General features: G+C 44.6%; 1 protein-coding gene across 1 annotated transcript in view; it reads right to left on the bottom strand.

Annotated features, from left to right (window-relative positions):
• LOC127915540 (short transient receptor potential channel 5-like) overlaps positions 1–12500 on the bottom strand; it is a 138578-nt gene that overhangs the window by 48486 nt on the left and 77592 nt on the right. The window contains exon 7 of the mRNA XM_052495715.1: positions 7087–7224. Coding sequence (XP_052351675.1) covers positions 7087–7224 — 138 coding nt within the window. The remainder of the gene's footprint in view (positions 1–7086; positions 7225–12500) is intronic.

Here is a 12500-nt window from a genome sequence, read left to right on the forward strand (position 1 = left end):
TCAGCGGGGTCAGCTCAGGGGTTTGAACTTGCAGCCTTCCGGTTACTAGTCCAACGCTCTAACCACTAGGCTTTGTTGAAAGTTCATTTGTGAAATGTCTTTCCTTCTTAGCACTGCATTAGAGCCAATCAGTTGTGTTGTGACAAAGCAGGGGTGGTATACAGAAGATAGCTAGCTCTATTTGGTAAAAGACCAAGTCCATATTATGGCAAGAACAGCTCAAATAAGCAAGAGAAATGACAGTCCATCATTACCTTAAGACATGAATGTCAGTCAATATGGAACATTTCAAGAGCTTTGAAAGTGTCTTCAAGTGCAGCCGCAAAACCATGAAGCGCTATGATGAAACTGGCTCTCATGAGGACCGTCACAGGAATGGAAGATCCAGAGTTACCTCTGCTGAAGTGGATACATTCATTAGAGTTACCAGCCTCAGGAAATTGCAGCCCAAATAAATGCTTCACAGAGTTCAAGTAACAGACACATCTTAACATCAACTGTTCAGAAGAGACTGTGTGAATCAGGTCTTCATGGTCAAATTGCTGCAAAGGAACCACTACTAAAGGACACCAGCAAGAAGAGAACATAAGGAATGGACATTAGACCGTGGAAATGTGTCATTTGGTCTGCAGTCCAAATTGGAGATTTTGGTTTCAACCTCTGTGTCTTTGTGAACGGATGATCTACGTTTTTGTATTTCCTATCGTAAAGCATGGAGGAGGAGGTGTTATGGTGTGGGGGGCTTTGTTGGTGAAACTTAACACACTTAACCAGCATGGCTACCACAACATTCTGCAGCATTACGTCATCCCATCTGGTTTGCGCTGGGACTATCATTTGTGTTTCAACAGGACAATGACCCAACACACCTCCAGGCTGTGTAAGGGCTATTTTACCAAGAAGGAGAGTGATGGAGTACTGCATCAGATGACCTGGCCTCCATAATCCCTCTTCTTCGACTTCAACCAAATTGAGATGGTTTGGGATGAGTCTGACTGCAGAGTGAAGGAAAAGCAGCCAACAAAAGTTCTCAGTATATGTGGGAACTCCTTCCAAGACTGTTGGAAAAAGCATTCCAGGTGAAGGTGTTTGAGAGAATGCGCCAAGAGTGTGCAAAGCCGTCATCAAGGCAAAGAGTGGCTATTTGAAGAATCTCAAATATAAAGTACATTTTCATTTGTTTAACACTTTTTGGTTACTACGTGATTCCATATGTGTTATAGTTTTGATGTATTTACTATTATTCTACAATGTAGAAAATAGTAAAATAAAGAAAACCCTTGAATGAGTAGGTGTTCTAAAACTTTTGACCGGTAGTGTAGTACTCTCAGTAATTCACGTGGAAACATATTACTCATTACTGATAAGGGTTAGATGAACGAGGTTCAATTAATCAGCTTTGTTCCGTCACTATGTCTCAAATGTCACCCCAATCTTGCAAAGGCACTACTTTTGACCAGAGCCCTATGGGTCCTGTTCAAAAGTAGTGCACTCTATAGGGAATGGGGTGCCATTTGGGGCACAAACAATGTCTGACACAGTAGAATGAACAAGGTGAGATACAGAAGAGCCACATCGTTGAGTCAGTCAGCTCATTGAGCATGATGAAATGAGGCCGCTTTCCATTCCCTGCTTGTACATTGGAAACCGTGATAACCGCCAGAGTGGAGCTAGATTTTAATGGGTGTTTCTGAAAGTGTCTCTGCAAATCAAATACGTGTGGCACCCACTGACTGGGTTCTGTCTGTGCAATGAACTCAACTTCAACACAGCACCTTGCTTTATTCTGACATACTGTTGAACCAAATGGAATCAAAAAACCTCTAAGGAAAATCATGTTGTTTCTGTGAAGGCATGTGTTCTCTTTCCTTGATATCAAAATCTGTTTGATTTAGTTTCTTCTAAAAATCATGATAAATCACACAAATATCAAAAATGTGTAGGAAAAAGATGCAAGGAGAGTGATTTTCCAACTAATTGTGTTCGAATCCTGAAATGAAACACTTTGAAGTTTGTGGAAATATGAAAGGAATGTAGGAGAATATAAAACAATAGATCTGATAAAAGATAATAAAAAGAAAAACAAACCGTTCTTTTTGTATTGTTTTTTGTACCATCGTCTTTGAAATGTAAGGGAAAGGCCATAATGTATTATTCCAGCCCAGGTGCAATTTAGATTTTGGCCACTAGATCTCAGCAGTGTATGTGCAAAGATTTAGACTGATCCAATGAACCATTGTATTCTTTAAAAAAAAATATCAAGACTGCCCAAATGTGTCTAGTTGGTTTATTGATAACTTTTCATGTTCAAAACTGTGCACTCTCCTCAAACAATAGCATGGTATTCTTTCACTGTAATAGCTACTGTAAATTGGACAGTGCAGTGAGATTAAAAAGAATTTAAGCTTTCAGATATGTCTATGTCCTGCCAAATGTTCTTGTTACTTACAACGTCATGCTAATCGCATTAGCCTACGTTAGCTCAACCGTCCCATGGATGTGACACCGATCCCGAAGACAAAAACAACACATTAATTTGACTTATGAGCACAGTGTGATTAATAGTCAAGAATCGTTATTCTCTGGCATTTTAGGGTAGAGACAGTCGCTTGTGACAGCATGCCATTTTAAAGGTTTACCAGTTAAAACAAGGGGCAGGATTCTGACATGATATCTCTGCACACAGATGAAGTAAGCCTTACTGCAGATGAAATGACGATGGTCAGATTGGATCTAGTGAGGCATCTAATCTTTTTTTTATTAATAGTGAAGGCATTACGGTGTCAAAATAATGACTTTGCCCCTTGGAATGATCCTCGCTTGGGCCAGTAGATCAGAGCAGATGCAATGGAAATGCATTTTTACATTGCTAGTCAGAGGCTACAGTCAACAAGCATCAAGATTTTTCGTCCATAGGCTCAGTGGATGGCAGGGTGCTTGAGGTGTCGCCAGAGCTAATGCAACTAAAGAGGTAGCTGCAGACAGCAGTCAAGATAAGATGTGGTTGCCCTAGACACACTAATCTAAGGTCAGTTTTGTTTTTACCCCCTGATGATTAGGTTAAGGATTTTGGGGAAGGTAATCTGATTCCAGATCTGTGCCAACAGGCCACAGTGAAGAGCTTTGAAACGGGATGTACCATTGAAAGTCTTGTTGGCCCAATACTTCTCTGCCACTGATGGGTTGCTTCTCATCCTGCATGTACTATTCTCCATTCTCCTGCAGTTTGGGATTATTGTGAGCCTCGCAGTTAAATATCAATGCATTTCACTATTTAGAACTGTCTGTGGTTCCGGGCAGTTAGAAACTGTCTACAGTCCTCAGCAGTTACGAGCTGTCTGTGAAGTTGCTTACAATAAGTTATTGGAAGTGCATTTTCTTAGTTTCTTTTGGGCTGATCTTTTGTCACTTCATTTATTGTATATTGATCAGATGTTGAACCAAGCCTAATCCATTTGCAATGCAAACATTCCAGAATTTAATTTAAGATAAACCTTAAATCCAAGGGCTTAGTGAAGATATTGTCCAACAAATTACAATCTCTTTTCCCACTGCACCAACGGTCTGAAAAGCACCACTGGAGGCAGAGAAAATACATTTTAAAGTGACAGCAGCCTTACGAAGTAGCCCTATTCCCTACCACAACAAAGCTATCTATTTGAGCTGGCCAGAGTGGTTTTGGCTGTAATTTAGTTCTCAAGCCCTTGTAGCTCGGACTCTGACTCCCTTGAGAGAAAACCCAATTGCAATGTAGATCCAGGGCAAGATCCAGGGACCTCTGACCTCAAGGATGGCCACACATCAAGCCAGGTAGATTTCTATGTTTAGGGGCTCCATCATGCTCTTAATCCTGCTCATGCCATGCTGGGAGTTGTTTCATCATCCCCAGCCCCACATACTTGCTTCTACCTCAGACTCTTATTTGTCGCAGGCCCCAGAACAGCAGTGTTGACACCGAAGAGGAAGGAAGCTGAATAATGGAGTGGGAAGATTGGTACTTGACTGTGGGCGGTTGTGTGTTACAATAAAGGTGTTCTCTACTAGCCTACCTGGTTAAATAAAGGTGTTCTCAACTAGCCTACCTGGTTAAATAAAGGTGTTCTCAACTAGCCTACCTGGTTAAATAAAGGTGTTCTCAACTAGCCCACCTGGTTAAATAAAGGTGAAATATAAAATAAATAACACTTTGTATTCAGGACATAAAGTGAATTGCTTTGCCACATTCTTTGCACTAAAGTGCCTTGTTGTAAACACGATGTTTTAGAATAATTGTATTCTGGCTTCCTTCGTTCAACCTGTCAATTAGGTTAGTATTGTGGAGTAACTACAAAGTTGTTCATCTGTAACTGTTTTTAAAGTCATGGTGAAATCCTGAGCAGTTTCCTTCCTCTCCGGCAACTGAGTTAGGAAAGACGCCTGTATCTTTGTAGTGACTGGGTGTATTGATACACCATCCAAAGTGTAATTAATAACTTCACCCTTCGCTCAAAGGGATATTTTCAATGACTGTTAAAAACATTTTTTTCTTCCCATCTACCAATAGGGGGCCCTCTGCGAGGCAGTGGAAAACCTCCTTGGTCTGTGTGGTTGAATCTGTGTTTGAAATGCATTGCTTGACTGAGGAACCTTACAGATAATGGTAAGTGTGGGGTACAGAGATGAGGTAACAAAAATGTTAAACATTATTATTGAACACAGAGTGTATTTAGGCTTGACACAACAAAAGGGGGTTGAATACTTATTGATTAAAGACATTTCAGCTTTCATTTTTAATTAATTTATAAACATTTTGAAAAACATAACCTCGTTTTGACATTATGGGGTATTGTGTGTGGGCCAGTGACACAAAATCTCAATTTAAAGAATTTTAAATTCAGGCTTTAACACAATGTGGGAAAAGTGAAGGAAAACTTTCTGTACCTTTTCTATCTCACGTCTCCTTCATTTCTGCTCGGATGAAGCCTGCGACACACACACGCTCTCACTCCCAAACTCACCCACACACACGCGCCCTCACTCCCAAACTCACCCACACACACGCTCTCACCCCAAACTCACCCACACACACGCTCTCACTCCCAAACTCACCCACACACACGCTCTCACTCCCAAACTCACCCCCACACACGCTCTCACTCCCAAACTCACCACACACACGCTCTCACTCCCAAACTCACCCCCACACACGCTCCTCACTCCCAAACCCCCCACAGTAGTATCACCCCCCCACAACACTCTCTCTACTCACCCAGTACCCACGGTATTACCACCCCCACAGACACCCTCTCTACTCACCCCCCCCACAGACACCCTCTCTACTCACCCCCCCACAGCCACCCTCTCTACTCACCCCCCACAGACACCCTCTCTACTCACTCACCCCCCCACAGCCACCCTCTCTCTACTCACCCCCCCCCCAGACACCCTCTCTACTCACCCCCCGCCCCCCACAGACACCCTCTCTACTCACCCCCCACAGACACCCTCTCTACTCACCCCCCACAGACACCCTCTCTACTCACCCCCGCCCCCACAACCACCCTCTCTCTACTCACCCCCCCACAGCCACCCTCTCTACTCACCCCCCAGACACCCTCTCTACTCACCCCCCCCCCCCCACAGACACCCCTCTCTACTCACCCCCCACAGACACCCTCTCTACTCACCCCCCGCCCCCCACAGACACCTCTACTCACCCCCCAGACACCCTCTCTACTCCCCCCCACAGACACCCTCTCTCTACTCACCCCCCACAGACACCCTCTCTACTCCCCCCCAGACACCCTCTCTACTCCCCCCTGACAGACACCCTTCTCTATTTCCCCAGACACCTCTTTACTCCTCTACTTCCCCTCAGACACACTCTCTACTCCCCCACAGACACTCCTCTCCCCCCCCACAGACACCCTCTCTACTCACCCCCACAGACACCTCTCTCTACCCCCTCTAGACACTCCTCTCTACTCACCTTCTCGCCCTACTCCCCCACAGACACCCTTCTACTCACCCCCCTGACACCTCTTCTACCCCCCCCCACAGACACACCTCCCCCCCCCACAGACACCCTCTCTACTCACCCAGTACCCACGGTAGTATCATCCACTCAACAACAGTAGGCGGAGGACCCTGCATTAAATTACATCAATGTATTAGCTTGAACAGTTCAAAACATGAAAATCATCTTACAACAACAATCTCTCTCTTACATAGATTTAATATAGTATATTCAAATAATTAATTTCATTTAAATAATAGTCTGTTGTTTTGTTTGCGCCTGTCTGTCTGTCTTGGAATACCTGCATGTGTAGCTTGGTCCTGGCGATGTGTTGGGAGGCGAGGAGGAGGAGGAAGAGGAAGTTCAGATAGGAGGCTGTGTGACAGATAAACTTGATGAAGGGTTTCTTCACAAACACACCCAGGGAAGACTTGGGGGCTAGGGAGGTAGATCTGGAGAGAGAGAGAGAGGGGGGAGGGAGAGGGGGAGAGGGAGAGGGAGAGAGAGGGAGGGAGAGGGGGAGAGGGAAGGGGGAGAGAGAGGGAGAGGGGGAGAGGGAGGGAGGGAGGGAGGGAGGGGAGGGAGGGAGGGAGGGAGGAGAGGGAGAGAGGGAGAGGAAGAGAGAGGGAGGGAGAGGGGGAGAGGGAGGGGGAGAGAGAGGGAGAGGGGGAGGGAGGGAGGAGAGGGAGAGAGGGAGATGGAGAGAGAGGGAGGAGGGAGGGGGGGAGAGGGAGGGGGAGAGGGAGGGAGGGAAGGAGGAGAGGGAGGAGGGAGGGAGGGAGGAGAGGGAGGAGGGAGGGAGGGGAGGGAGAAGAGGGAGGGAGAAGAGGGAGTGAGGGAGGTAGGGAGGGAGGGAGAAGTTAGTAAGGGCTCAAGAAACCATAGTGATACATACAGGTCATACCAGTCCTGTTTGGGTCAGCACCATAGAGATACATACAGGTCACACCAGTCCTGTTTGGGTCAGCACCATAGAGATACATACAGGTCATACCAGTCCTGTTTGGGTCAGCACCATAGAGATACATTACATACAGGTCATACCAGTCCTGTTTGGGTCAGCACCGTAGTGTGAAAAGGAGTATACTAACCATTGAGAAGACGGGGAAGAGCAGTCCGATGATGAAACAGGTCACTAGTTTGACAGCCCAGTGTCTCCTCCTCCAGCCAGGAAACCCATCATACCACAGAGTAGCTAGGAGCTGCTGGCAGTTTGGCTGGGCTACAAACTACAGAGAGAGAGAGAGAGAGACAGAGAGACAGAGAGAGAGAGAGAGAGAGAGAGAGAGAGAGAGAGAGAGAGAGAAGGGGAGAGAGAGAGAGAGAGAGAGAGAGAGAGAGAGAGAGAGAGAGAGAGAGAAGGGGAGAGAAGGAGAGAGAGAGAGAGAGAGAGAGAGAGAGAGAGAGAGAGACAGAGAGAGAGGGAGAGAGAGAGAGAGAGAGAGAGAGAGAGAGAGAGAGAGAGAGAGAGAGAGAGAGAGAGAGAGAGAGAGAGAGAGAGAGAGAGAGAGAGAGAGAGAGAGAGAGAGAGAGAGAGAGAGAGAGAAGGGGAGAGAAGGAGAGAGAGAGAGAGAGAGAGAGAGAGAGAGAGAGAGAGAGAGAGAGAGAGAAGGGAGAGAGAGAGAGAGAGAGAGAGAGAGAGAGAGAGAGAGAGAGAGGGGAGAGAAGGAGAGAGAGAGAGAGAGAGAGAGAGAGAGACAGAGAGAGAGAGAGAGAGAGAGAGAGAGAGAGAGAGAGAGAGAGAGAGAGAGAGAGAGAGAGAGAGAGAGAGAGAGAGAAGGGGAGAGAAGGAGAGAGAGAGAGAGAGAGAGAGAGAGAGAGAGAGAGAGAGAGAGAGAGAGAGAGAGAGAGAGAGAGAGAGAAGGGGAGAGAAGGAGAGAGAGAGAGAGAGAGAGAGAGAGAGAGAGAGAGAGAGAGAGAGAGAGAGAGAGAAGGAGAGAGAGAGAGAGAGAGAGAGAGAGAGAGAGAGAGAGAGAGAGAGAGAGAGAGAGAGAGAGAGAGAGAGAGAGAGAGAGAGAGAGAGAGAGAGAGAGAGAGAGAGAGAGAGAGAGAGAAGGGGAGAGAAGGAGAGAGAGGGAGAGACAGAGAGAGAGACAGAGAGAGAGAGAGAGAGAGAGAGAGAGAGAGAGAGAGAGAGAGAGAGAGAGAGAGAGAGAGAGAGAGAAGGGGAGAGAAGGAGAGAGAGAGAGAGAGAGAGAGAGAGAGAGAGAGAGAGAGAGAGAGAGACAGAGAGAGAGAGAGAGAGAGAGAGAGAGAGAAACAGAGAGAGAGAAACAGAGAGAGAGAGAAACAGAGAGAGAGAAACAGAGAGAGAGAGAGAAACAGAGAGAGAGAGAAACACAGAGAGAGAGAGAAACAGAGAGAGACAGACAGAGAGAGAGAGAAACAGAGAGAGACAGACAGAGAGAGAGAGAACTTACTGGCCTGAGGCCAAACCACACGACCAACAACATTGGACATTCTATGGAACAAAAGCCTTCACTATATCATCCTGGAATATCCAAGGCCTGAGGTCATCTGCCTTTGGCCTAAAGAGCAGAAACCCGGACTTCACCAAAGAAATCGGTAACACAGACATTGTCATCCTGCAAGAAACCTGGTATAGAGGAGACGGACCCACTGGTTGCCCTCTAGGTTACAGAGAGCTGGTAGTCCCATCCACCAAACTACCAGGTGTGAAACAGGGAAGGGACTCAGGGGGTATGCTAATTTGGTATAGAGCAGACCTAACTCACTCCATTAAATTAATCAAAACAGGAACATTCTACATTTGGCTAGAAATTCAAAAGGAAATTATCCTAACAGAGAAAATGTCCTCCTGTGTGCTACCTATATCCCCCACTAGAATCCCCATATTTTAATGAAGACAGCTTCTCCATCCTGGAGGGCGAAATCAATCATTTCCAGGCCCAGGGACATGTACTAGTCTGTGGCGACCTAAATGCCAGAACCGGACAAGAACCTGACACCCTCAGCACACAGGGGGACAAACATCTGCCTGGAGGTGACAGCATCCCTCCCACATATGCCCCCTAGGCACAACTATGACAACATAACCAACAAAAACGGGTCACAACTCCTGCAGCTCTGTCGCACGCTGGGTATGTACATAGTCAACGGTAGGCTTCGAGGGGACTCCTATGGTAGGTACACCTATAGCTCATCTCTTGGCAGTAGTACTGTAGACTACTTTATCACTGACCTCAACCCAGAATCTCTCAGAGCGTTCACAGTCAGTCCACTAACACCCCTATCAGACCACAGCAAAATCACAGTCTACTTAAACAGAGCAATACTCAACCACGAGGCATCAAAGCCAAAGGAACTGAGTAACATTAAGAAATGCTATAGGTGGAAGGAATGCAGTTTGGAAACCTACCAAAAAACAATTAGGCAACAACAAATTCAATCCCTTTTAGACAATTTCCTGGGTAAAACGTTCCACTGTAATAGTGAAGGTGTAAACTTGGCAGTAGAAAATCTTAACAGTATATTTGACCTCTCAGCTTCCCTATCAAATCTAAAAATCTCAAATAGAAAACCGAAGAAAATTAACAATAATGACAAATGGTTTGATGAGGAATGCAAAAATCTAAGAAAGAAATTGAGAAACCTGTCCAACCAAAAACATAGAGACCCGGAAAACCTGAGTCTACGCCTTCACTATGGTGAATCACTAAAACAATACAGAAACACACTACGGAAAAAGAAGGAACAGCATGTCAGAAATCAGCTCAATGCAATTGAAGAATCCATAGACTCTAACCACTTCTGGGAAAATTGGAAAACACTAAACAAACAACAACACGAAGAATTATCTATCCAAAATGGAGATGTCTGGGTAAACCACTTCTCCAATCTTTTTGGTTCTATAACAAAGAACAAAGAGCAAAAACATATACATGATCAACTACAGATCTTAGAATCAACTATTAAAGACTACCAGAACCCACTGGATTCTCCAATTACATTGAATGAGTTACAGGACAAAATAAAAACCCTCCAACCCAAAAAGGCCTGTGGTGTCGATGGTATCCTCAATGAAATGATCAAATATACAGACAACAAATTCCAACTGGCTATACTAAAACTCTTTAACATCATACTTAGCTCTGGCATCTTCCCCAATATTTGGAACCAAGGACTGATCACCCCAATCCACAAAAGTGGAGACAAATTTGACCCCAATAACTACCGTGGAATATGTGTCAACAGTAACCTTGGGAAAATCCTCTGCATTATTATTAACAGCAGACTCGTACATTTCCTCAATGAAAACAATGTACTGAGCAAATGTCAAATTGGCTTTTTACCAAATTACCGTACAACAGACCATGTATTCACCCTGCACACCTTAATTGACAACCAAACAAACCAAAACAAAGGCAAAGTCTTCTCATGCTTTGTTGATTTCAAAAAAAAAAAACCGACTCAATTTGGCATGAGGGTCTGCTATACAAACTGATGGAAAGTGGTGTTGGGGGTAAAACATACGACATTATAAAATCCATGTACACAAACAACAAGTGTGCGGTTAAAATTGGCAAAAACACACACATTTCTTCACACAGGGTCGTGGGGTTAGACAGGGATGCAGCTTAAGCCCCACCCTCTTCAACATATATATCAACGAACTGGCGCGGGCACTAGAAAAGTCTGCAGCACCCGGCCTCCCCTGCTAGAATCCGAAGTCAAATGTCAAATGTCTGCTGTTTGCTGATGATCTGGTGCTTCTGTCACCAACCAAGGAGGGCCTACAGCAGCACCTAGATCTTATGCACAGATTCTGTCAGACCTGGGCCCTGACAGTAAATCTCAGTAAGACCAAAATAATGGTGTTCCAAAAAGGTCGAGTCACCAGGACCACAAATACAAATTCCATCTCGACACTGTTGCCCTAGAGCACACAAAAACTATACATACCTTGGCCTAAACATCAGCGCCACAGGTAACTTCCACAAAGGTGTGAACGATCTGAGAGACAAGGCAAGAAGGGCATTCTATGCCATCAAAAGAAACATAAATTTCAACATACCAATTAGGATTTGGCTAAAAATATTTGAATCAGTCATAGAGCCCATTGCCCTTTATGGTTGTGAGGTCTGGGGTCCGCTCACCAACCAAGACTTCACAAAATGGGACAAACACCAAATTGAGACTCTGCACGCAGAATTCTGCAAAAATATCCTCCGTGTACAACGTAAACACCAAATAATGCATGCAGAGCAGAATTAGGCCGATACCCACTAATTATCAAAATCCAGAAAAGAGCCATTAAATTCTACAACCACCTAAAAGGAAGCGATTCACAAACCTTCCATAACAAAGCCATCACAAACAGAGAGATGAACCTGGAGAAGAGTCCCCTAAGCAAACTGGTCCTGGGGCTCTGTTCACAAACACAAACACACCCTACAGAGCCCCAGGACAACAGCACAATTAGACCCAACCAAATCATGAGAAAACAAAAAGATAATTACTTAACACATTGGAAAGAATTAACAAAAAACAGAGCAAACTAGAATGCTATTTGGCCCTACACAGAGAGTACACAGCGGCAGAATACCTGACCACTGTGACTGACCCAAAATTAAGGAAAGCTTTGACTATGTACAGACTCAGTGAGCATAGCCTTGCTATTGAGAAAGGCCGCCGTAGGCAGACATGGCTCTCAAGAGAAGACAGGCTATGTGCTCACTGCCCACAAAATGAGGTGGAAACTGAGCTGCACTTCCTAACCTCCTGCCCAATGTATGACCATATTAGAGAGACATATTTCCCCCAGATCACACAGATCCACAAAGAATTCGAAAACATATCCAATTTTGAAAAACTCCCATACCTACTGGGTGAAATTCCACAGTGTGCCATCACAGCAGCAAGATTTGTGACCTGTTGCCACGAGAAAAGGGCAACCAGTGAAGAACAAACACCATTGTAAATACAACCCATATTTATGCTTATTTATTTTATCTTGTGTCCTTTAATTATTTGTACATTGTGTATATATATATATATATATATATATATATATATGACATTTGTAATGTCTTTACTGTTTTGAAACTGTTGTATGTGTAATGTTTACTGTTAATTTTTGTTGTTTTTCACTTTATATATTCACTTTGTATGTTGTCTACCTCACTTGCTTTGGCAATGTTAACACATGTTTCCCATGCCAATAAAGCCCTTGAATTGAATTGAATTGAGAAACACAGAGAGAGAGAGAAACAGAGAGAGAGAAACAGAGAGAGAGAGAAAGAGAGAGAGAGAAACAGAGAGAGAGAGAGAAACAGAGAGAGAGAGAGAAACAGAGAGAGAGAGAAACACAGAGAGAGAGAGAAACAGAGAGAGAGAGAAACACAGAGAGAGAGAGAAACAGAGAGAGAGAAACAGACAGAGAGAGAGAGATACTTTGTTGATTTCAAAAAAGCTTTTGTCTCAATTTAGCATGAGGGTCTGCTATACAGATTGATGGAAAGTGGTGTTGGGGGAAAAACATACA

Source organism: Oncorhynchus keta, chromosome 35 (genome assembly GCF_023373465.1).
Source record: "Oncorhynchus keta strain PuntledgeMale-10-30-2019 chromosome 35, Oket_V2, whole genome shotgun sequence".
NCBI classification, from domain to species: Eukaryota; Metazoa; Chordata; class Actinopteri; order Salmoniformes; family Salmonidae; genus Oncorhynchus; species Oncorhynchus keta.